Below are 24,705 nucleotides of genomic sequence, written 5' to 3' on the forward strand. Positions count from 1 at the left end.
CACTAAACAATTCATCTCCTACTAAGAAGATCATAAGTGCAAAACACGGCAAAGAAGGGGAAAAAAAGTCACAAATCCCAAAAAAGCGTCTGACAAACATTTTTAGTTCTACAACAAAATAAATACTTTAACTCTGATTTAGCAAGAACAGTGAGACTTGGTTCAAAAAAACCAAACAACCCTATAGATATAACAACATATGCTGAAGGTCACAACACTTTGATTATGTTGCTGTAAGTCATGCACAAAACAGCCCAATTTATTACAAGTATTCACACAGTACAAAGTACAGTCTAGAAATACATGCGGGGATAGAGGCCACTTCCCTGACTACACTTACTCCATCAAACCCCGTGTGCTTATTGATGGGGTTTAGTGAGATTCACGCGTGGTTTATGCTTTGTGAAGCTCTAGAAGTGACTACTGTTGCTCCTTGCTCTGCCTTTCAGTAGCTGTGGGCTCCCCTCTGCCAGGGGAGCACCCGGTTTATTCTTAAAAGCACATTCTCCCCAGAGTGTGCCAGAAAAAAAACCCCTAGGGATTCTGGGATGTATTGTGGAGCAAGAATGAGTATACCAACATCGATAGCTGCTGTTTCAGCCAGCATGAATATACCAACATCGACAGCTGCTGTTTCAGACGGTTCCACAGGTCCAGTTAGAACAACCGCATTCCATTGACTAGAAAGTGGAATTCACCTGGGTTCCCTTGCGTAGCAGCATTACTTGATGAGTCCCTGTGCCCTCTCCTTCCTCCTCCAATAGGTATCACTTTAATAGGTTCTTCACAAAGGAAAAAATACCATTGAGTACCCTTAAAGGTCTGTCTCAAGGTATTTATAATGGAGATGAAAAAAAAACCCAACAGTTTCAGCCACGCGGGTTTTACAGCAGATTTCTCCACAGCCCTTGAAACAAGACATCTTTGCGTACCACCAACCTCAACAGCAGCGTTACTGGAGTCGTAGAAACACCACACATTGATCCACCTGACCAAGAGACCCAGCAACAGGTGACATTTTTTTTCATGCCTCCTGCTGTCCCCAGTAGCCTGTGTTTTCATCGCATAAAGATAGTGTAGTTGATCAAAAATGGCAACACTATACAGGGATATCTTCCATTCGCTGCAAAGGTTCAAGAACAAGCATCTGGACATTTTTTTGGGCCTTGCTACCATCTATTTATGCCACTGTTACACAACCATTGCCTCAGCTAAGTTGAGCCAATAAAAGGGCCAGGTGTCTGTTGAAAGGGAAAGTTACAGAGCTACATTAAATGAGTGTGGGTTTTTTTAATCACAAGGATATTACCACATCGTGGGTAACACCTTAACCCCGTGAAATGTCAACACCCTTTTACTTTATTAAAATGAGTTCATAGCCTGGAGCTATATGCAAAGCTGCTTTGAGGGCTCAATCTCACACACTTGCATTTGCAAATAGATTTGTAGAAATACAGAAAACATTCACTGGACGGTCTTTGACGGCACTTTCAGCCCCTAAGGAAAGCGCTGAGATTCCCTCTGACCCTGGCCACCTGACGGCAGTAAGCCTTGCCTCGTGTTTTCTTTCCTTATTTCACTGCAGTTCAACAAGCCCCGAAGAGGTGACACAGCTGATCCGAGGCCGCTACCCTCGCTGTCTTCGCCAGGTTTTCGACAACCAGTGTAATGCATTTGACGCATTTACAAATGATTATACGGCGCCCAAGAGGAGCCTGGTTACGTGACGCAGTCCCAACCCACATGTATGTCTTACTAAAACATAAGAACATAAGTAAGGGAGTTCACGCTAGAAGTGGTGCCATTGCCCTTACTTTTTCATAAAAACAAAACTGCACAGGCAGCGAGGTATTCAGCTTCATCAATAAGATCAAGGAAATACTTAGATATAAAGAACCACAATTAAAGAGTTCAGGCCTCAGGTTCCCATCTTTGAAGCAGGCATTGTCTGAGAATTCAACATGCTTCTTGTCAAATATATCTAATTTTGAACATGAAAGAGGGCCTATACCGTTTACAATTGTACGGAAAAAAAAAAGCAGTTTTGCTGGCAAATCCTTGTCTCCTTCCTCCACAACACATAAAATATAGTCGCTATTTTACTTCCCCTTTCAATCCTTCATTTACAAACGCAAACACCCCACAATCAATCCCAAAAGACATGCTGATTACAAGTGCTATTGTGAAATAAAGTTATAACGTAACAAATTCCAAATCTCAGTGTATTGTTTAGTGAGCATCTGGTGAAGCACAACTTAAATATTACAGAGTTTGTTTCTGAATTATAAAAGTATATTTTTTTTTTATGATGAATGAACTGGTGTGGACCTTGAGAAGCAGTAGCCTCTGAAAGCAAGCTGAAGTATCTGTGAAAGGACAGGCTCTTTGCTTGTTTAAAAAGATGCCAACAGTTACAGGAAGCAGTCTTCAAGAGGCAAAGTAAAGGTTTCTTCAGTCCAATATACACTGCAAGGCTCTAATTCATATCCTTCCCTGCGACACCGCTGCAGACGATGTTACGCGCCCATTAACATGCCCATGAAATCGGATCCGTTCTGAATGGTGATGGGAGCTCCAGCGCTGTTGTCCACAAATATGGAGGTGTACTGGCCAGCCTGCGGAGAGAACAAGAGGGAAAGGAAAATGCCTGACACTTCATCCCAGTGTAAAAGGAGGAAAAAAAAGAAAAGCATTTCACCACCATGAACTAAGCACAGAAGCCTCCTGCCTTTTTCTGTGGCTCCTGTGAGCAGGATCTGACCACACATTTTTATGGCAGCGCTACAGCTTTGACTCAGTGGAAGAAACTCTCTGTAGTGAAACTGTGTTATAGGTTTATTCCTTAACTAGATCCTTACTGCACTAGCATCTTTTTGGGTGACCAGTCAAGTGGCCACCTGTGCTTCAGATTCCCTTCCATGAAATGGGAAATACAACTACCATCTTGACAATGCAAAGGGAGATCTGAGAAGGAAGAATATTACTGCCATTTCTTAGGGGGAAGGTTACTTTTGCTTTTGTTCCTGTTCCTGCCACTCTCAAGTCACCTCAGGTAAGGCATTTAACTTCATTAACCTTAGAAAGAAAGTTAATAAAAACTTCCCCACCTCCTGGTGAAAGTTCAGCCTTGCCAGTAAATAACTCCACAGCCTGCCAAGCAAACCAGTACGGCGATTCCCAGTCTGCATGGGCTTACCTGCAGCTGCAATAAGCCATGTACATAGATAGTGAAGATTTTGCTGTTACTTTCCAGACCAGCAATGACTTCCAAAGACCTAAACAGTAGCAAAAGAAAAACAAACAGGTTAAACACCTAAGGCAGTCACAACAGTTGTACATGGAATGACAATAGTGTTGTGACTTCCCTGGAAAGAGGACCTGGTGGTTCTAGTACCCAACTGTACTTGGTTCTAGCAGTAATCGGCTGCCGTAAGAAGAGAACAGTAGACTCTCGTCCTCACTGCAGCGTCTAGTGGAAGACCTACAGAGCATACAGGATTGTCAACGCAAAACTCAGCTGCAGGCAGGAACCGGGAGCCACTTTCTCTCACAGCGGCCTTTCTCAAGGTCCCGTAGTTTCTATCCCCCACCCGTGAAGAGGCGCTAAACACGCCCTTTAGCTTTATCTACGTATCAGTTATCCCAGTTTGTTGACCACAATAGCTTATACTGTTGTGATTCTTCGAAGAGCTAGCTACATGCATCCTGCCAGTAACAGCTCATCCATTTTCACGGTGTGAAAGGCCTGTTTCACCTTAAAAATGTAGTCAGCCTATGCAAGAAAGAACATATTCTGCAGCTGAAAAGTGTTTTGGGAGGACAGGATCAGGGGTCACAGACAAGCCGAAAAAATAAATAAACTGCGCTTCAGTTAAAAATCAAGGGAGAGCTCCATATCACCCCCTCAAGCACTGTTCTGTTCTAATATCATGCTCTAATAGCCATTATATTCCTCGCAGTAGCAAGATGTAGGACAGCTGCTCTCCGTGGCATCCTCTGTTTACAGAACCCTAACTCAGGTCCTTCGTACAGGACTCAGAGCGGAAGGAGGTGCCTGAGACATCAACAATCAGAACAACCCAGTTCCAAAGCAATATGAAAGCACAAAGCTCCATGCCTGGCTGGTTCTTCTGAATTCTGCCTAGACGGTGGATCTAGTTGTTTTCCCAAGAAAACCAACCCCTTTCCTCCCTTTTTTTCCATGAAGTGGTGGTGACGAAAGCTGGCAAGTGCAAACGTGCAGTTTCCAGCCCCCTTGCAAGGAAATAATATGCATAAAAGGTAGGGGCAATTTGGCCCAGAGAGAGCAAGCCACTTGGCACCACCTTGATTGAAGAGCTCAGTCTGTGTGTCATATCCTGCCAAAAGCCTAACTTGGGTGGGAACTTCCCACCATTAATCTCTTCTACTCCAACTGTCTCCTTGCCTCCGAGTTTCCATCTCTCTCAGCCGAAAGCCCTCGGGGCTCTTTCAGCTCCCTCAAATGAATGACTGTGTACGCTGACATCCCCAGGAAATTCCACAAGCACGGGTAGCAGCTCAGCCTGTGCCAGCAGAATGTCTGTCCAGACAGGTTCCCATCCCTCCACCCATCTTCCTTCCACGCCGCAGACCAGTCAAACTCTCCCCCACCATAGGAGAGAGAGGGGTCTCTCATAGAGCCAGTGCTGATGCTGCTTTACTCTCACTGCTGTCCCACTCACTCAACCCAGGGCAGCCTTGCAGGACAACCCATCATAAATTGCGACCCTGGACAACTGATGAAAACTCCAGGTCAGACATCGGAGAGCTTTATCTAAATGGTTAACATCTGGGCCAGTTCTAAGAAAAGAAAAAAAAAAAAGTTTTTACTGTTACTGTTCTTTGGAGAATGTAGCTATAAATTCTTCAGATGGCAAGTTAATCTCAAAACATCCCAATAAACCTGCCTGGGCTCTATGTGACAAAGAGGTTGTTGACACATCCCAGCTAGAACCAGAACAGTTTTCCAGGAGCTTTCAGCTAAAAAGACCTGCAATGAGGAAGGCACAGCAGTTTCCATGTTCCACAGAGAAGCTTCCTGTTCAGATAACTCTTGTGCTTGCATTTACCAGAACAAGGAAGCAAGACTAAAGTCACGCTGAAAGCAATCAGAGACTGACATCCATTCTTTGGGAACATTACTGTAAGGCTGACTGAATGGACAGCAAGGACAGACACTGTCCTTGGAGACAGAAGTGAGCCTTCCAGAAGAAAAACACTTTGTTCTCTCTCAAATGCCTTAATCAAATCAGTTGGGAGCTTGTGGAATCATTAGGAAGAAAAACTCAACACTGTCATTTATGGTTTAAATGGAATTTAGATTTTCTGAATAATTCTGCAACTGAAGACAATGTAGAGTGGAGATCAGGATGTGAGAACAGCTTTTCACTCTTGCAGATCCGTAGGATCAATTTCACTTTTAAATTCTCTTAGGTGGCTTCATAAATCTCACCAACTCATTCACTCAAATCTTTATTGAACCAACCAACTGGCAATATTTTTCCACATCCCAAGGGGGAATATCTTTCCACATCCCAAAAGCATGTAGAAAATAATTCTGTGGAACTTGCTGTCTCTCTTCATGGGGAATCCAAGGGCTAGGGGCATTTCTTGATGAAATTGCTAAGATAAGATTGTTGCAGGTGAAAAGAAAAAAGCACCAATGCTGAAGAAAGAAAAAAACCTGATTACCTGATTCTGACTGGTCTTTGCTATGCAGACTAAGGGACAGGAATAGGGATCTGCGCTGTGCACAGGCAATTTGTCAGAGCTACTCGTAAAAAGGACAGTAACATTCTGCCCTACTCATACCTGTTCCACCCCTGTGATTAAAGGCCTGGGCTGTCCCAAAATCACCCATTGTCAACACGCATCCCAGTTTTCAAGATCAGGCTGAGGTCCATTCTTAGTACGACCTAAAGGAATTCTCACTAGTGCCAGAAATTAAATGTCCCATGATTTCTGCAGTTTGCCAGAATATAAAGTGTACTTCAAGGGGCAAGAAGTTACACCCCCCTTCTGCTGACATTGTGAGTGCAGCCAGTCTGCCACTGCCTTGCTTTAAGTGCTGCAATCATAAAAGACTGTTATAAAGCAGTCTACAAGGCTGAGGACGTGCCAGTTTGCCAGTTGCTCCGGTCAGCAAGCTCCTTGACTTCCCATCAGTTTACCCTAATGGGTACTCAGATACCAACCAAGTCTTCTCCGCAGTCCAATGAAACCTAAGAGACGTTTATTTATTACATGAGGCTTCATGTGGAATTCACCTGCCTATAAAGCCTCTAAATTGAAATGCCTGTGGAGAGGTCAGTCCTATTTGCAGCATTCTGACTCATGGAACAGGGAAAACGAGGGCTGAAGCAGCCAGTCCAGCAGCAAATTTATGGTTTTGTGGGTTTTAAGTTGCACCTGTGGAGTCGTTTTATGGATATATTTCAGTGGTGCTATTGCAAGGGTGTTGCTACAGCTGCACTGGAAGAGCTGCAGGCAGGGCAGAGCAAATCTGCACAGCCCTGTACAGGCATTTTTTCCTCCCGTGACAAGGGCCGAGCGGCAAGCAGAGGCGGTGGCCACTCTCTGCAAGCAGCATTGCCCTCTGCTGGGTGCAATTCAGCCCAGCCCAGGGGCTCCCCAGCCTCTTCCTCCAAGCAAAGCTTGCCAAACCCCTCCTGAGCTGGCCTTCTCTGAGACACAGGGCACCTATACACTGCAGCTGAAAGGACGACAGAGCAAACAAGAGCAGCCAACAGTACGCTGATGTCATGGGCCGCTGCGTAAGGAGCAGCACTTAAGGTTGCCATGACGAAACAAAAGCATTTCTTTAGCAGAGTTTTGCTAATGGATCCCAGCAGAGGAAAATTCAGCACAGTTGTCTGAGCAAGCCCCACGCGTCAGCTGAGGGCTGCGAGACGGTCTCATGTACCTGTGTGCAAGCCCTGCACTTTCTGCCTCAGGACCCGTTCCCCTCTATTTTCCACCTATTCATTGTCCTCAGCACTCCAACACTTTCATGGCAACGTGAGTGAGAAGCTGTGACCCGCTCAGGATGCAGCTGAAATTATAAAAATAGAGCTAACAACCTCTGGCACAAAATTAAAGTGCTTCTCTGACTCTGTACATTTATGATGATAGCTGAGCATTCAGCGCCTTTAACTATATCCAGTTTCAGCCAACTTCATTCAGAATTCTCTCAACATATGTAATATTCATATATTTAGAGCAATTAGCTTTGAAAGGTTAAAAATCAGAATAAAAAAACCAACACATAAAAGTTAAGGGCCAGATGGAATCACCCTCTTCAGAAAAGTTCTACAAGCAATTACTGTATAAAATTCACTGTTGGGGAACTTGATTTCCACAGTCGGTTGAAACATTGTCCCATCTGAGAAAAATAATTGCCAAGACAGCATTGCAGTAACTCACGTGTATCGGTGGCACAGAGATTCAATGCAGATCAACACTCGGACGTTATCTCTGGCTCGGAGTTGGACTTTACTCTTCAACTCACTGTGGTCTGGGGAAAGCAGTGGAAGAAATATAAGGACTTTTGCAGCATAGCAGACCACCAGTTGCTGGTGTTTGGCTTCACAGAGACACCTGTAACCTTACAACTTTTTAGGAAAGCAACCTTCTGGCTTTGGATTATAAAATACTTAATCACTGAATGTTTAAAATCATAGAATGAATGCACTGGTGATAAAACACAGTCAAAAATGCCTCGATGCAGTTCTACATCATCACGTTGATTTCTTCTAAAGTCTTTTATGGAAGCCGTAACTTACACACATGAATAGATTTGGTCCCTAAACTCATCCTCCATAAGGAGTGTTGATTTGTTTGGTTTGCCTGGAGCAGCCTGCTGTCGCTATCAGTCTGTGAAAGTACCCGGCTCTAAGGAGAGGGGCTTGGTACCAAAGGGAGAGCTCACTGCAAAGGGCTGCCATTGCACGTGCTTCAAATCAAACAGGACCTGGAGTTCTCCAGGACTCCTTCCTGCAACCCACAAGCAGTACAGAAAAGCCTTTTGTGGACAACACTCACCAATGTGGACATTGGCTGAAAACTGGTAGATGCCGGACACGGGTGCTGTGAAACGTCCTGTTGCCAGATTTAATCCTGTCCCCCGGAGAAACGCTCCTTTGGCCAGAGGCTGTAAGATAAGAAGAGCAGACCCTGAACAAGTCCCCAGCACTCTCAACAATTACTTCTGCCTAGGACAAAGAACAACCTTACGTACATGAGAACAAAGCTGAAACAATTTGCAAGGCTACTGCCTTATCTCCCCAGAACACACCTTCTGGATGGGCTCTCTCAGCGTATGATGCCCACGAAAGGTAAAATGATCAGGATGAGACATGAAGATGCCCATTTTGCTCACTGCCAACTCTTCTAATTTGTCTTGACTCAGACTGTGCTTACTGCATCCCTATGCTCTGCTGGTCATAGTGGCCTCTGGCCTCCACTGATGGTCTGATATACAAGATCTCCCATTATTTCCCTACCACTCCAAAGGATTTCCTAGATGGGGACAAGCAGTGCCCCCAGGCTTAAAAAACCTGGAACCTTATACATTGTTTTTGTGATACAAGTACAGAGAAAACACGCATGTGTGTCTCCAATTCAGGTCGAAGTCAGATGGCTTTGATAGTGTTAAAGAACAGCTGCCTAGATTCTTACAGGTTCCATATTTAGTTTCATTTTTTCCTAGCCTTGGATTCTACAGAACAGGCAAAAATCTAGTAAAATAGCATGCAGCTTCTCCTCATGGCAAGGAAGCAGTCTGAAGTGAAATGCACAGCAGATTATGTGACTCAGGCTAAAATAAACTCTGCGAGAAATGTTTATTGTTAGTTTTGGCCTGCCTGATATGAATTTGGCTAGAGCTGGGGAGAAGCAGGAGTGGCTTCAATGTGCCAAGAAAGCACATTAGTCAGACTCTGCTTCCACCGCAAGGGCATTCTGTGCAATGTGAACGCACTCCTATGAACGCTGTCCTGAGAGATTTGCCCCACGTTGCTCTTACGGGGCAGACGAGCTGTTCAAATCTGACTCTGTGAGGCACGCACACTGCTCTATCCCTAAAACATGCACAAATGCACTGTCGAGTGAGCTCAACGACCCAGCATTCCAGTACACTTTCCAATACTAGATGGCAAAACGGGCCTGAGACACGGTGAACGAATTCTTAGCAGGTGCTCTTACACTAAAAATTATTCACGTACCAGAAGGAAGTTAATTGCCCCCCCATTCTGGCTCATCACAGACAGAAATTGCCAGTTTTCACAGTGCAGGATAGGAATAATTTGTTTAGCTTTCTCTTTGAAAGGAAGTAAGGCTGCAAATATTGGGGTCTGGTGGTGTTTGTTTAGAGAGTTACTACAGGGTAGGAGTGAAATGACTAACCTGCCTTTATCCAGCAAATCCCAGGCAAGGCTCACAAGAGAGTGATTCCCAGTCCTTATTTACCAAGATGTAGCTGTATTTTAAATTTCATAGCACTTTACTAGCAATGTTTTATGTATGCAGATGGTGGTGATAATATATCCATGTGCAACAGCAGTGGCATTTCTCGTAAGATTCCATGTGTACAATGGGAAAACAGTAATAATGAACGGCAGAACAGCTACGCTTCGTACGATGATTTCTAAGTCTCTATATTGATCAATGTGCACTGATGTGTGCCTATGTGCACACATATACACACAAAAGGAGCTCTATTTTCTTTATGTATACACATATGGACAATATAACAGCTAACCTAACAACAAAGACTATGGAAGGAGCTTGATTCTGTTCTTGTGCTATCACTACGCCATCATTTTTGGTACTGCTATTTTTGCTTTACCTCACTGAAAGAGCAGATCCAAGCCCCGTGTGTGCAAAACTGTACTGCGTAGTTAATCCATTCCTTTCTTGTTACAGCTATTAGCAGAATCAGCAACATAATTCCAAAACCACTGACTGAGCATGGAAGGCAATTTTAGGCACCAGTAAATTATCACTGATAAAACATTCCTGTTTCTTCATGCCCTCTGCGGCTTTGTTATTCTTTTGCTCATAGAAACAGACAATGCAGGGAGAGGTTCTCCGGGCAAAACCCCATGCCAATTAGAGCTCCCTGCTGCGTTTGCTGCCTCACAGCAGCGCACTCACCTAGCTGCTTCAAGCACTGCAGGGATTTGTATCTGAGAAACTACTTGCAGACAGTTATTTCAGTTAGCAGACCAAAAGCAAACAAACAAGTCAGTGTCCAGCCATTCTGTACAAACCAAGGTCAGCTTCTCCTCCTCAGTTCAACTCCTATCCCTGCGTCTTCCTCACTCCATAGTTTACTTCTGAGTGGAAAATAGGAACCATGCACAGAGAATTGAGATGTGATCTTTCACCATGAAAAGCACACCTTAGCTTTAAATGATCTGATGCCAGTGATGTTCCTGAGCCCCAGATAAATCCCACTTCCACGGTCAGAGGCTGCAGTTACTTCAGTTCTCACTGTGTAAAGTACCTTGCTGAAAGCTTTTAGAAACCTCAAAGCATGAGATATAGGAGGAAGAGAGAGGTGTGGGGAAAGGAGTATCACGTGTTTCATTCCAGATACTAAGGAAATTGTGAGACCAAGAGAAAGAGAAGGAGGGAATGTTCTTGGAGGAAATTTAGTATGGAAGAATGAGAAAACCATCATGCTCTCTCAATACTCAAGGTCAGAGTGACTTAGACACCATATTCAAATGACAGTATAGAAGTGACAGGCAGCTTCAGCACAGCTTCTTTCCACTATCTCAAAATGCTCTGGGTAAGGTCCACACCCAGGAATTAGAGTCAATCCCTATCATCTCACTGAGAAGTATCAAACCGTTGGCTTCTTCACGCTATTAAACTGATAGAATGGAGGGAGGGGAATTCTCCCTCTCTTTTCCCCCTTGGACTGTTTAAAGACAATGTTTTCATCTTTGCAAGAGCATCCACTGTCTCACTCCCTGCTAAATTCCCCTATATCAGAGCACAAGCTAAAACCAGACACTTCTCGTCCCAAAGCTGAAATGAAAGGCTGGCATCCAGAGGCCTGCCAGCCCTCCCACATCAGCTGCAGGGCCAGAAGCAATTAGAAAGAAGCTAGGCATATGATAACAAAGCATGGGAAGCATCAGCCTACGCACTGATTGCTGAGATGTCTTTATTCACATTTTCCCTCCTAATTAATGAGGCAGCAGATCTCTCTAGCCCTGCCCACACTTCAAGTACAATCTTGCCTCTGTGCCAGCACCCACAGTGCTGTCAAACCAGGCTTCCACAAGTGTATTTGGGAAAGATCCAGGAAAGCACCCTGTTTAGCACATAACCGCTGCCTCTAGTCCTGTAGCTCCAAGAAGTCCTAGCAGCAAAACTACTCCATAGGAAAGGATCTGCTGGACAGGATTATTTAGAAATGGGACTTGGTGCAGCTGGGAAGAAAGCTCAGCACCTTACTACATGAACAGTGTTAGCAAACCCTGCTGATGGAAAGCCATATTCCCTGTTCACGCTCTTCAAACTCTTGCTGTCACATCACAAAACCAACAATGTACCTGAAGACCCTATGCTACTAGGCAGTCTTTGTGACTCCAAAGTCTAAAATAAGTCTCCTCAATTACCAAGTAATTATTTGTTTTTAGCTATTACTTTCCTTATCATTTATACTTCAAATCCAGATCCTATTTGCAACTGTTTCAGAAATGGTTAGTAGAAGTTTCAATATAAAATTCAACACCTGGCTTGTAACCATGCTTATAATGACCTAGAGCATCCCATGATGGTGTGCTTTATATAACATGTCATTATAACATGTCTATAATGAAGTTATATAGGTAACATTTATTCATCTGCTATAAAACATTATGTAAAGAGTTTGAGCATCAGGACTAGCCCACCCAACAAAATGACAGCTCTTACTTGGGCTCACAAATCTATAACCAATGGCTTCTGTCTGCCTCTTACATTTTTCTACATCTGAACGTTAGTCTGGAATTAAAGAGGGTGTGCACTGAAAAAAAAAGAACAGATCCTTCAGACTAATGCCAAACATGGACAAGTCTTTCTCCATCATTAACTGAAGACTGTTGTTTGGACCTGTGAGACAGCCCTCTCTTGCACAGACCTGTTAGAACTTCAGTAAGAACAGTAATGAGATTCAGTTGGGCTGCAAGAGAGGAAGAAAGTCTGCCTCTTGGGTTTGTCAGGAAGGAGAGGACTCAAAGCTAAACATCCGTCTTACTGCAGTGGAGCTTCAGTGCTGAAATCACCATATGAGATCCTACTTCACAGCATCCGTGCCTGAGACGAGCTTCTGGGATTAGTCTGCCCTTTCAGGAAGCGCCTTTATCTACAGAGCCACCCAGCAGCTTTGCAGACTAGGGGAACTATAGCTGATCTACGCACAATGGCTGTTGTGGTGTTGCACAGGTTCAGTCTGTAATCCCTTCTCACCGACTGGAAGTTCTGAAGTTCTACCAGGGTCTTCTTATCTACAATGACTTGTCCTTTTAGCTTGCAATGGAATGCCTCCTCTACGCGTCTGTGCGGTGAAACTTCCTCCAAGGAGAGCAGGAGCGGAGGCAGCTGGCTAGGATGGGCTGAAATAGCCAGGGATGCTCGACGCTCAATGGCTTCTGAGGAGAAAAGAAAAAGCATAGGAAAATAAAGGCTTAGTTTAAGAGCCTGGTCTATGAAGCCATTAGTGGTGCAATTAGACTTCTGCACTCAACTCTTCAACTCAAACTAAGCAGCATTGGGGAAACATTTTCTCAAATTTTCAATTGCCAGATAGGGGAATGCTTTAAGGCAAACATTTGCAAAGCCAGTTCTTTATTTGCCATGGTGCTTACCAAAATAAGATCACAAAAGCACAAAGCTCTTACAGTCTTTACCTTTTAATATCTCCTTAAACTCCTGCAAAAGGACTTCCCGGGTGACTTCAGCACCAGGTGCTCCTGGAGGTCCCTGGGGGCCAGGAGGTCCTGGGGGCCCAACAAGGCCACGCTGAGGAAGTAACCAAAGAAAAATATGTGAATTAGAACCAGGCAATTGCACCGACAGACCAAAAGTTCTCTCAGCCATGAGCCAGTTCTACAGGGCTGTCAGCCACGTGAGCAGCCCCTCCGCTATCAGTTGAACTACAGGCCTGGTGCAGTAAATCTTAAACTGACTCTCTGGCCAGCTGTGAATTCCGGCACTTGGAATTTACTCACGTCTTTATGTGGGAGGATAAACTTTGCTCAGGTAAACACAAACTGGTTCTTCAAGTGCATATATACAGTGGGAAGCACAACAGGCACAAGACTAAGTTTGTTGCTTCTGTATCTTCTCCTATCACCAAAGTAACTTACTAGCTTTTAAGCTTCTTATTCTGCCTGTTCGCCACACTTTACATTAACAAGGTATATTGCTCAGACATAATAATCACGTAAATGAATGTCTGGTGCGACAGTAGAGCTCCCAGAAAAAAAATTAAACAGATCCAAAACAGCTGTAAATGTTACCCCCGCACACATTCGAGCTTTAAACTAGTAGTACGAACATGCAACGGTGTTATCAATGCTATTTTAATGTATATTGTTCCCAGGGAGTTCCTGTTTCCTCAACTAAACTGCAGTAAACCTGCATGGAAGTACTCCTGCCTATCAGCTCACTGAGAAAGGAAAGGAAATCGTTAAAAGTGTTCAAGATTGACTGAGCAGCAGATTAAAAGTGCACACGTGATCAAGCGTCACTCAGCAGATGATCAATTATTCATTAATTTGAAATAAATGACTTGTCCACACCTTTATCCTTTTAATAGGATTAATATATCCTTTATTAATCCTAAAAAGGATTAATATATCCTTTGAGATACCTGGACTTTATCTTGTGGAAGAAAAAAAATGTTAATTTTATTCCTACTGAGCAGTAAAAAACCAAAAAAGGCTCAGTCCAAGAAATGTCTGGTTTAAACAAAAATTAACGTTGACAGTGGAATTCAGATACCTTATCTTACAAAAGCATATAGCACTTACTGTCTCAAACTTCTCCAAAATACTTTGGGAAATTAAACTCAAACAAATGAAAATGCAGCACCCTCTGGAGTGGGAAGGCAAAAGCTGGAGCGTACAAAACACCTTGCATAGCAACAGTAGGAAGGGAAGGCACAGTGCACGTTTATTAGCTGACGGCAATCTAGCAATAACCTACTAATTTCTTGTCTTTCCCTTTGCATCTCCTTTTAGAGGTATTGCCATCATCTGGGCGGTGAACAAAGGATATCCAGGTCCGCCGTGGGTCTGTGATTCGAGGATCTGGAGATTCTAGGATCTAAAGAGAAACAAGAACAAAGACTGGTATCGCTGTATCTCTTCAGCCACTACATGGATTCAGAGAATGCAAAGTTTCCACACCAGACTGTTGTCTGCTGCCTAAACCATATCCTTGATCCAAACGCGCTGCATTCGGCAGCACATCGAAGGTGGAATAAAAAGGGACTTCACACTTCTGTACCAAGCAATTCAGTTTGGATTATCCAGTACCACGCCACATTTTGTCTTCGTTTACAGGAGCACTGCAAATGCAGGACAGTAGTTCAATCTGAGTTCTGACACAGAACAGACACCAGCCTTTCAAAGAGTCTCATTAGAGTGGGATTTTTTATTTCGTAAGTAACAGACTAAGCTTGCCAGGAGAAACGTCCCAAAAATCAGAAGATGCTGTCCTTAAACCATCAAAATTCCTTCTCATAACTTAATATGCTATCACCTGCAGGGCCTCCCAGCTCCCTTTGCTTAAGAAATCAGTAAGAGCCGAGAGCTGGGCTCAGAGACCTTTCTCGGAGACCTTTCTCAAGCTGCTGAGACTCTCAGCCCTCTGACAGTCCTAATATGTGCCACAGAAAACCTGCCCAGATGCCAGAGATTGTTCACCACTGGCACCTGACATTTATCAGTTGCATCAATCAAGCAATACAGCGAGATTAAAACCTACAGAAAACCTTGAAATGCTCCATAACTTTCAAATCACAGGCTGTAGAGTGACAAACGCGCACACAGGAAAAAAAGCACAAACCAATTCACAATGAAAAACCAAGTCCATGTCTGATCACAGAATAAATGTCCATTGGCAAATCTAACTACCTTGCCCATTCCTATGTTCTGCAAGTATATTGCAGCCATAAAGAAATTATCTAGAGAAGGTTTGACATTACAGTGCCAGTTCTGGATCCTTTCTAAACGAAGTCTGGACAGAAGAGAGGATCTGTCTTTACAAATTTGGGTCCACTTCCTATTGGACTCCCTCGCTCCCATTAGATACCTCCCAGAGACAACCAGAAGTAAGCGATCAAAAAGCCATACCCGTTGTTTTTCTCCTAGGCTAGGAATGAACTTCTAACTGCAAATTAAAAAAAGGCACCAGAAATCATTGGTTACCAATACCCTGCCACGCTCTTATCAAGAGCGACTAACTGTTGACTATGGAGGTTCCAATCTGTTGACACAGCAGCCTCCCAAATGTCCATCACAGTGAGCATAAAAGCACAAGCCTTCCCAAAGTTTCACGAACCGTGCTTAAGAATTCAGATCCATTAATGAAGAAACAGGAGAGGAAAAACTGCAATGAGCACTTAAAATCTTTAAAACAAACAAACAAAACCCCACCACCACTGTATGCCTATTGTAAACTTTTGAATTCATTCAAAAAACCTGTTTTTTTCTCTCCTGGTGAGACAGAACGGGTACAGATCAGAATTCCAGCAGGAAAGCAATACAAGGCAGCAGCGGGTTGAATGACATTTGGAATGATTCCTAGACCATTACAAGCTTAGGTAAATCAATATTGATTTATCACCATTTAGGAGGAAGAAACCAAGATGGATGTAGAAAAAGTATAGAAGCAAAGTCAGTTAACAGTGCTTTTTTCAGATCTAAAAGTGTTTGCCTCTGGGTATTAAGGCCCTGCTAGTCTGACAGCACCAGACAGTTCTGCCCCAGCTCAGACACTAGAGCTCTACACACCGTGGCCTTAACAGGAACAGTGACTTTGCAAGGTGCTTCTAACGCAACGAAGTTAGCAAACACATCTACATTTACTCATTACCTGTCTCACTTGGCTCCCTAAAGCACTTGCCACTTCTCAGAGAACAATATTGAGTTTTAATAACATTTCTAGTACCACTTATAAGCATAGATTCACTTTCCTCAGTCTGCAGAAGCATGTAGAAAACGATTAACCTTTAGGGTGCAGGCAGAGCTGACGCTCTACCAATAACCTTAATATACGTCACCATCTAAGAGCAACAGGAATTGGATGGAGGATTGCAAATTTTAGCTAGAAATATCAGGGCAAGCCCATTTTGAGGAGGAAGGAGCACAGTCTGTGTGATCTGCTATGAAAAATCCATGCAGCATAAATTGTTTCAAAATTAAATCTTAGAAGTCTGCTGGAGTTCCAGCTTGAGGTTGCAAGGAATGTTGGTGCTTCTAAGCTGATGCAGAGCCTGGAAAGCTCTCTCTCCGGCATGCATCCAGGCACATGGGTGTAGTACGAGGCGCTTGTCCATAGATTTCTGAACTGACGTGATCACAACTATTTATTTCAAACAGCTTCAGACAACAGATGATTTACAAACCAGCAGCCTATGAGCAGCTCCCCAGAAATCAGATGTGTTGCGAGCTGAGCAAGGGTATTCATTAAACATACATCTCAAACTCTGCGAAGCCAAATCTATCTTCTCTGTTCAGCAAATAATCTTAGGTGATTTACTGCTCAGACGCAACCCACTGAAAGATCTACTCCTATTGAATTGCTCTATTCAGGCAGTCCACTTATCCTCCCCTCCAGATGGATGGCTGCGGAGTAGCTGGCATCTGTGCTTTAAGCAAGGATATACCGAGACATTTCGCCATATCGTTCATGCGCTCTACTGTAATTAATCAGAGACGGAGTTATGGTTATGCACACTCCCCCCAGTACTTCAAATTTAGCATGCATCGCAAACAAGAGCAAGGAAAGCTATTCATAACCATCTATTATTTCTGTATCAAAATCAGTCTTGAACAGGCTTTTTATGTTTAGAAACATATTTACAGTCAGCTGTCAATTGTGTGTTTAGTCAAGGGGTTCTAGTAGTTGTTTTAGCTAAATTATTATTTGCTTTTTTTACTTACCACACCCAGGACTTAAATAACTTTCCAAAATTTCACTGGAAAGTAACGTAAATGGAGCACCATAGGAAATCCCGTGTATTGTGAGGTTAGTCACCTCACTAAAACATTATCATCTTCTCACAGATTTGCTTGACTGCAGATTTTTGTGAAGCATAAGAAAGAAGTCAAAGACAGGCCGAGAAGGTCCTTTGGTACAAAGCTCTCCGTCTATTGTAACATGTAAACATAAAGTCCAGAGGCAAACATTCATAAAGTTTGCAAAAGCCCTTAGAACAGCACACAAGGTGCAGCTTATTTCTACAACAAACATGAAATATATTTATCAGTGTCATGGGGATTTAATGGTTTCTGACAGGAGAAGATAGTTCTTTCCTACACAACTTCATCTGCAAACAGATGGGTGCAGCATCACCACACACAAGGTCACACCTGCAGAGGACTGTGTTTATGAGCATTATATTATATTTTATAACATTACTATATTATATATTATAGTTCATAAATGTAAAGCAGGTAAAAGCCTACCCGTGCTCTGCCCAAAGGAAGGAGATATCTTTTTGTCCCAGCGACTGGGACGGACAGGTCTGCGGTAAAGCTTCAGGGCAGTTCACAAAACAGAAGGAAGCAACTTATTAATAGAAGCCCCCAACTCAGGCAGGATGGAGTATTCCCTCAGTGCTGTAACAGAAGCCAGCAAAAGAACAGCTGGGTTGCAGAGAAAAGGAAAATAAAATCAGTTCATCCTTCAACAAGGGCTGGCAGGAACTCAGAAGTGCAGTCTCCAGAACACGGCAAACACAAGAACAGAGTCTTAGGAACCGGGATGCAGCATTTGCTGCAGATGTGGAAGAGACGATTCAAATATTCCTGGTCTCCACCAGGCTGCAAGACAGGCATAAACTCCCCTCCACTGCAAAAATGAGGAAACAGGCCAGCTAAAAGCAGAAGCCAGCAATCATGGGCAGACTCTGACCATTAACTGTGAAGACAAACAGATGTCCTCAGCCTTTCTGGAGCTCCAGCTGTGAAGAAACAGGCCAGAGCAGACATCTTGTCAGGGAGAAAAAAGAAATCCAGATGGCACATCCCAGAAAAATAAATGAAAAGCTCCTGAAGTTTTTAAAAAAAAAAAAAAAAAAATTAAAAAAAATCCCATACCTCTCCAGTGGCTTACTTAAATTACAAATCCCTCTACAAGACAGTCATGGCACTCCCCAGTTTCTCCAGCACAAGGATGATTGACAGTTAAAAGGAATGTTCCATCCTTGTGGTATTATTATTTAATTACTATGGCATGCATGAGCAATCCCAGCAATAAGCATGCAAGCCTCTATTTTTCTTGGCAGCAGCAGCCTCCAGCAGCCAGAGAGACCTTGCAGCCAACTCAGGTATCAGTCTGAGAACAGCCTTGGAATCCCAGCAAAGGGGACTTGTCCCTCCTGGGGTGCTGTTTACAGAGCGAAGCTAACCTACAGGAGTCAGGAGGAATCCTCACGTTAACGGCAGTGAAATCAGGCTTACTCCTTAACACTTGAAACAGTACCTCCAAAATCAACAGAAGCCTTGCCAGCAATTTTTAATGAACTTTCAATCGGGTCTTTTAAGATTACTTTGGAATCCGAATGCAACGGTACCTATCACTTCCGAACCAGTTTATGACACTGATGAGAAACTAGCCCACTCTGTCCCTAACTTCCCTCACAATAAAAACCAAATTAAGCTGTAATTTAGGCTGCTGTACACAAGCAGAACCTGCGGTTCTTTCTGGCTCTAACTCCCAGAACAGCACGCACTGCTCAGAGACACACACAGTCCCCGGCCAAGATGCAGCCAGCATGGAAGGAACTACTAGCAGAAATCTACAGGCAAGTAGCAGAGTTTGGATCCTGAGAAATTTCTGAACTGTATCTGAACTTTCCTGAAATTCAAGGATAGTGGGATCCAGTCTGCATCTCTGCTAAAAAACAAAGTCAAATGGACAAAAGCAGTTTCAGAGTCTGGATGATTAGAAGAAAAAAGTCAACGCTGCCTGTGAGCAAGTCTGTACACCTAAAAGCATCTTAAAGTGTTCCCAGGCACACCTAAGTATTTCTCAGGATGGGAGAGGATGTAGAAGCATGAAAAGATTACAATTTTGTGAGCGGACAGCACCCTTTCCACCTGCAATTATTTAGAGATGTGTGTCCAAGAACATATACCCAACCATTCCAGTCTGCAGTCTTCACGCCCTGAAGTTACTGCCCTACAAAGTTTTGCTTGAACAGTTATCTATGTATTTGTCCATCTCTGAGGGAATTATATTTAAGAATTCTTTGCTTAATAGTTAAGCAGTTGCCAGACAGATAATTGACTTAAGCATTTCAGTTATCTTAATCCACAAATTTCTGTTACACCTGATTTGCACCAGCAAAAGTATTGGCAGCTTCATTATGAAATTAGGAGCAAATTATTTCAGTAGTGTATTTCACTTGGAACATGTTAAAAAGTGACAGACCACTCTTTTTTTTTTTTTTTTTTTTTTTAGCATGAAAAATCTTATGTCAGCTGGTAATAACTTACGGTTATACACACTCTTGGTTATTAATGAGATGTAAAACCAAGATCCTGACCACTTGTGGTTTTTACAGATCTCTCAAGAATTTTCCCTAGAGCAGAAGCGTTAGGTTTGGTATCTTAGCCAAATCCGAAATGGAATTCCTACCTAAATTCCCACTGTGTTTTGTGATTGAAAAACTATTCTTCACCCCTCTAAAGGGCTATGTCAGAAAGCTTCTCCCCTCCACAAACACAAACTGCCTTCAGCAGTCACACCCGTGATGAATTTAATTAATCTAATGGAACAGTTCATATGAGCAAGAGCTACTCCGGGTGAGAAAACGACGTGCTGTTTGTTGCTGTGTTAGCTGTGCTGTTAAGCCGTGCCACCCCTGGATGTGCCAGTGAAGTTCTCTCTGTAGGGATGCCACAACAAGGTAAGGAACCGAGCAGCACCACCAGAACAGGTACAGCACAACGCATCTAGCACACAAAACCACATCTGATGTAGGAGTGCATCCTTTAAACAGCTCTGAGAAATGAGACCAAGCCCTGAACTATTTGATACGCTGAGTCAGATGTATGAATCCAATGTTATTTTACACCGGCCACAAGGAATGGCTAGGAAGCGTGTTGTTATAACCCTTCTCATTCATAATATGCCAGAGCTAGACTGACAACGATGACAGATACGAAACATAAACGATAACATCTCCTACTACAGACAGGTCACAGTCCAGTCTCTCCCACGGCTTTATTACTTGTCAGGCCCAAAAATACTTTTCTCAATTACACATGCAATCACACACTTCAGGCTACGACTGAAACCTCTTTACAGAGGAGGACTGCAATTTGTGCAGTATCATTGAACCAGCTGCTTTTTTCAATTGGAAGCAAAAGTCATTCAGGGAGATTTAAGTAATAAACCAGGTAGACTTAGCCCTAGATATTTGACAGAGACAGATGGATCACAAAGGAAAAATTTCAAGGACTCCTTGAAATTTTAACGGGTAACTTTAAATAAAAATAATACCCACTTTTAATAAAGTGGGTAATATTAAAAATATTACACTATTTCTTGCAGAAATTCTACTGAATGTAAAATCCCGTTGGCCTCAAATCATCCTTGATATTTCTCTGGGATGCTGGAGTCAACAATTTTCCCCAGGTAAGGATGCTGCCTTTGAGTTGCTTAGCTGAGCTACCCCCAAAAGCAGCTCACAGAACAGCTGAAGCTGGAAAGGACAACCACAGATTATCTAGTTCAACACCCCCTGCTCTAAGCAGGTGAAATGCAGCAGGTTAATCTGGACCACGCGCAGTCAGGTTTTGACTGTCTCCAAGGATGGAGACTCCACAGCCTGTCCAGCCTGTTCCAGTGTCCGACCATCCTCACAGTAAAGAAGCTTTTTTTCTTATGTTTAAATGGAATTTCCTGTATTTTAACTTGTACCCACTGCCTCTTGCCCTTTAAGTGGGCACTAAGAGCCTGATTCCATCTTTACATCCTCTACTCAGGTATCAAATGGTAACTCCTGATCAGTGTCAACCCTATATAACCACTGGACAAGCTACTACTGCTGAACCCCTGTTAGTATAATATCACAGAATCATATAGAATCATAGAATATCACATCTCACAAGACAAGATCTATGGAAGGCAAGCCTGGCAAGTGGCAGCTGCTGGTACTCAGCCACATACGGTCCAAGTAAGAAGGTCCAGTAAATTAAAACCTCTGTATCCATCAGTCATGCTCTGCTCTCTCTCTTAGTCCATCTGTGTCAGAGAAAAAAAACTCTCATGCGCTTGGCAAGCACATCACGTTGACAGCAACTCAGCAAAGATCAGACTGAAGGAAATTTTTTAAAAAATAAAAAAATCCAACACACTTACTATTTCCTTGGAAATACCACGTTTATCAGGAGATTTGAGACTTGTGCTTCCCTGTTTTAAGGTAGATATTTCACCACATGCATTATGAATGCTAAAGGGGAGCCTTCTCCACTCCTATTTGAAAAGAATTCCCAAGAGAAATTTGTCCCAAACTGTTTTGCTTAATTAGAAAGAAAGTACCTTTTCAACAGTATGAATAAAAATCACTGCTCTCAACTAATAGTCCATTCCCTGCTCCTTCTGCTTTGATAAACCTACCAGCTGGCCACAGAGTCTTCCAAGGTAAACACAGCCTTAATTTTTACTGTACAAGGCCAAAAAAAGTTCCATCTTTCCTGTTATGTGCTGTAGGGAAACGAAATGGGACACTGCTGTTGTTCCACTTTCCTGTGCAGGGCATCCTTTCATGAAACAAAACTGCTCACATAAGTACCTTCAAGGCTCAGAGAGATGGGTCTTCCTCAGAGAACTGCTTTCCACCTTCCTTTAGCTTGATAGGTAAGGTAAGGATAGCTTCACTATCGCTTTGCTTCTTCTCTTAGTGAATACAAATTGTGATGCTTTGTGTGCTGTTATTTACCCCAGAAATGGTGGCAATTCTTAAGCACTGCGTTTATAGTATGTATAAAATAATCCCTTAGCTTGGGCAGGTGCTATATAAATATAAAATACCATACAGTCAAGCCATGACATTTAGATGCAATGCTTAACTGGAGCCTGGACTTCAACGTCAAATAGATTCCAAGGAGAAAAGTTCACATTGCAAAATTTGGGAGTGGATATCAAGCAGAGCTCACGAGCATTTACATCAAAGATTTGGTTTTGTACAGTCCTTATTAAACAGAACCTGCCTTCACTGCACTTGCCAGCTCTTACTGCGGCCAAACTTTTGCCATGGATATTTTAAAGCAAAGTATTTCAACACAGAAACTGCAGCTTCCAAACAATGTCTGTTTTAATGAATGCCCACTAGCCTCCGAATGAGTACTGTGTTTCTTCTAGCAGTAACGTATGTATGACTATATTAGAATTAACCAGGACCAGTTTCTGCTTGCTTTTGCAATCAGAATATATTGTGCTTGTGGTCCAATACATTTCACATCAAGCCAAATTAATTCCAGAATAGATTGAAATTTAGTTGCACCAGCTATGTGTCTGGCCCCTTTTGCAAAAACAGAATGAAGCAGCTCTAAAGGGAGCAGAAGAAAGTGATTGATTATAAGCACCTCAAGAATTTAGCATGTATACAACCTGTCCTGACAGAGCCCTGCAATACACAACAAAGAATTAGTTGAAGAAACGCTGCTTACAGTCCCCTAATGATAATTTTAAGTGTAGCAGCCAGCTTTTTTATATAGAGGACTGTTTCCCAGACTTGCCCAACCTTAACCAATTACTCTCACAATAGCATTGAATGGGATATTTAGAATGTCAGCCCAATTGTTCCAACTTGCCCCTTCTGCCATGCCCCAATTTTTGACAGGTTTGTTCCTCTATTGCTATAGTGACTGCCATCCCTAATGCTTGTGATCAAAGTCATCTTTTAGAGGTCACCTCCATTTGAAACAAGGGACATTTTTGTGTGAGCAGAGAGAGAGAGAGAGAGAAGGGGCTGTGTGATAGGGGAGACTCCCTGCTTTCTCAGCATTGTAGTCTCCCTGAATCCTTTCCTACAAGAGCCACAATCACCTTAAACAGATCATCTGACCCCAGCAAAATATTTCTCATCTGTAATTTCCAATCACCACAGCCTCTCTGGTGGAAGCTGCAGTGCAGAGGAAGCTCAGGCATGCCCAGGTGTTTATACTGATGCCTAAGATAGTTTTGAAGTAACGTTTCAGGGAGTAAAGGGTTTGCCTGCAAAAGATACATTAATATTCCAGTATCACTATTGTCCTGCGATAGTCCACTTGCCTTTTTTTGATCAGTTTCTGAACAGGGTAGTGTTCATACAATAGAACTCCAAAATGTCTTTACACTTAATCAGCTACTGCAGGACTGGAACTTCAGTCACGCATATTCTAAAATAAATTACAATCATAAATTGCAGTATTCCAGTGTTTGCGTCGGTAAGCTATAAAAATCAATCACACGCAGGCAAAAGAGAGAACATTTCTTTTTAAAATCAAATAGAATTTGGCAAGATTGCCTCAATCATTGGAAAAAGGAACCAGCATCACATTACTGCCAGAAATAAATTCTACCAAGCACTGACAACACGTAAACACCTACCTTGGGATGCCCGTGCAGTTCTTCACTGTTTGAGAGGGTGGCATTGAAAGGCTCTGTATACTGATTAGGTTCTTTCTTCATCTTTCTCTCTCTCTTTGCTGCCATAACTCTGAAGAGGCAAAACTGCTGACAAAGTAAAGTTGCCACAAATACCCAGGTGCACCCCTTCATTTTGCAAAGGGAGGGGCCAAGTCAGGAAGGGCACTCTCCAAGCACAAAAACCTTCACCACCAATAACAGGAACAGACACAGACTTCTCTCTAAAAAAAATAAAAAATAAAAAGGTTAGAACTATTAAAGGTGATCCTCTGGGCTACGCAATGTCAAATGAGCAGCATGCACAGATGCGCTTGTTACTGGAGAGATCTCTGTTCAAGCAGGACACATGGAAATGGTATAGATAAACTTGTTTGAAAATCTGGATTCACTCGAAGAAAGAGGTAAGTCCATTCAGCCTCTTGAAGCTTACATAAATACAAGGGGCCCTGTAAAGTCCTGCCACCCACCTTGAAGTGTCGCTCCCCCCCCCCCAGTAAGTCTTCGGACTCGTTTAAAATGCACTCAACTATGAAACCTAGAGAAGCCAAATTGCTCAGGGCAACAGTTCCTCAGGCCGGAGCTGACAACTCGAACTCATTAGGAGGGTGGTTAGGTTGTTCCTCTTCAACAGGAGATTTCACTTTCTGTCATTTGCAGCATTGTGCTCAGTTCAAAGCAGGCTTGAATATGTTCCGTCCATTCTCTCTTGAGCGATACTTCCCTTTCCTCAGTGACAAGTCCTCATCCTTTCCTTTCAGGATGCCGGGGAACTGCAACCCAAGGTTGCTACAGCCACTGCTCTTCTGAAGAGGTTGAAAG

At 43.0% G+C, this 24,705-nt stretch overlaps 1 protein-coding gene across 2 annotated transcripts; it reads right to left on the minus strand.

Annotated features, from left to right (window-relative positions):
* Positions 1-2,075: 2,075 nt before the first annotated feature.
* C1QTNF12 (C1q and TNF related 12) lies at positions 2,076-24,480 on the minus strand. Of its 2 annotated transcripts, none has more exons than XM_063353925.1 (9): positions 24,414-24,480; positions 23,848-24,107; positions 14,224-14,343; positions 12,924-13,035; positions 12,484-12,665; positions 8,062-8,170; positions 7,444-7,534; positions 3,197-3,275; positions 2,076-2,615 (listed from the first exon to the last, which is right to left on the minus strand). In XM_063353925.1, exons 2-9 carry the CDS (start codon positions 24,016-24,018, stop codon positions 2,517-2,519), a joined length of 963 nt encoding a protein of 320 aa, XP_063209995.1. In that variant the 5' UTR covers positions 24,019-24,107; positions 24,414-24,480; the 3' UTR covers positions 2,076-2,516. The 2 variants fall into 2 exon arrangements, with proteins under 2 accessions (XP_063209995.1, XP_063209994.1); XM_063353924.1 differs by having other exon boundaries at positions 12,436-12,665.
* Between the last annotated feature and the right edge of the window lie 225 nt (positions 24,481-24,705).

Source organism: Chroicocephalus ridibundus, chromosome 16 (assembly GCF_963924245.1).
Source record: "Chroicocephalus ridibundus chromosome 16, bChrRid1.1, whole genome shotgun sequence".
In the NCBI taxonomy this organism is placed as follows: Eukaryota; Metazoa; Chordata; class Aves; order Charadriiformes; family Laridae; genus Chroicocephalus; species Chroicocephalus ridibundus.

Bases quoted from the DNA above. Each gene is read 5' to 3' on its own strand.
- C1QTNF12 (XM_063353924.1), bottom strand. From the start codon at position 24,018: ATGAAGGGGTGCACCTGGGTATTTGTGGCAACTTTACTTTGTCAGCAG. The intron at 14,344-23,847 runs GTAGGTGTTTAC...GTTTCTCTTTAG, and splicing joins AACTGCACGGGCATCCCAAG to ATCCTAGAATCTCCAGATCC. The intron at 2,616-3,196 runs GTAAGCCCATGC...TTCTCTCCGCAG, and splicing joins ATGGCTTATTGCAGCTGCAG to GCTGGCCAGTACACCTCCAT.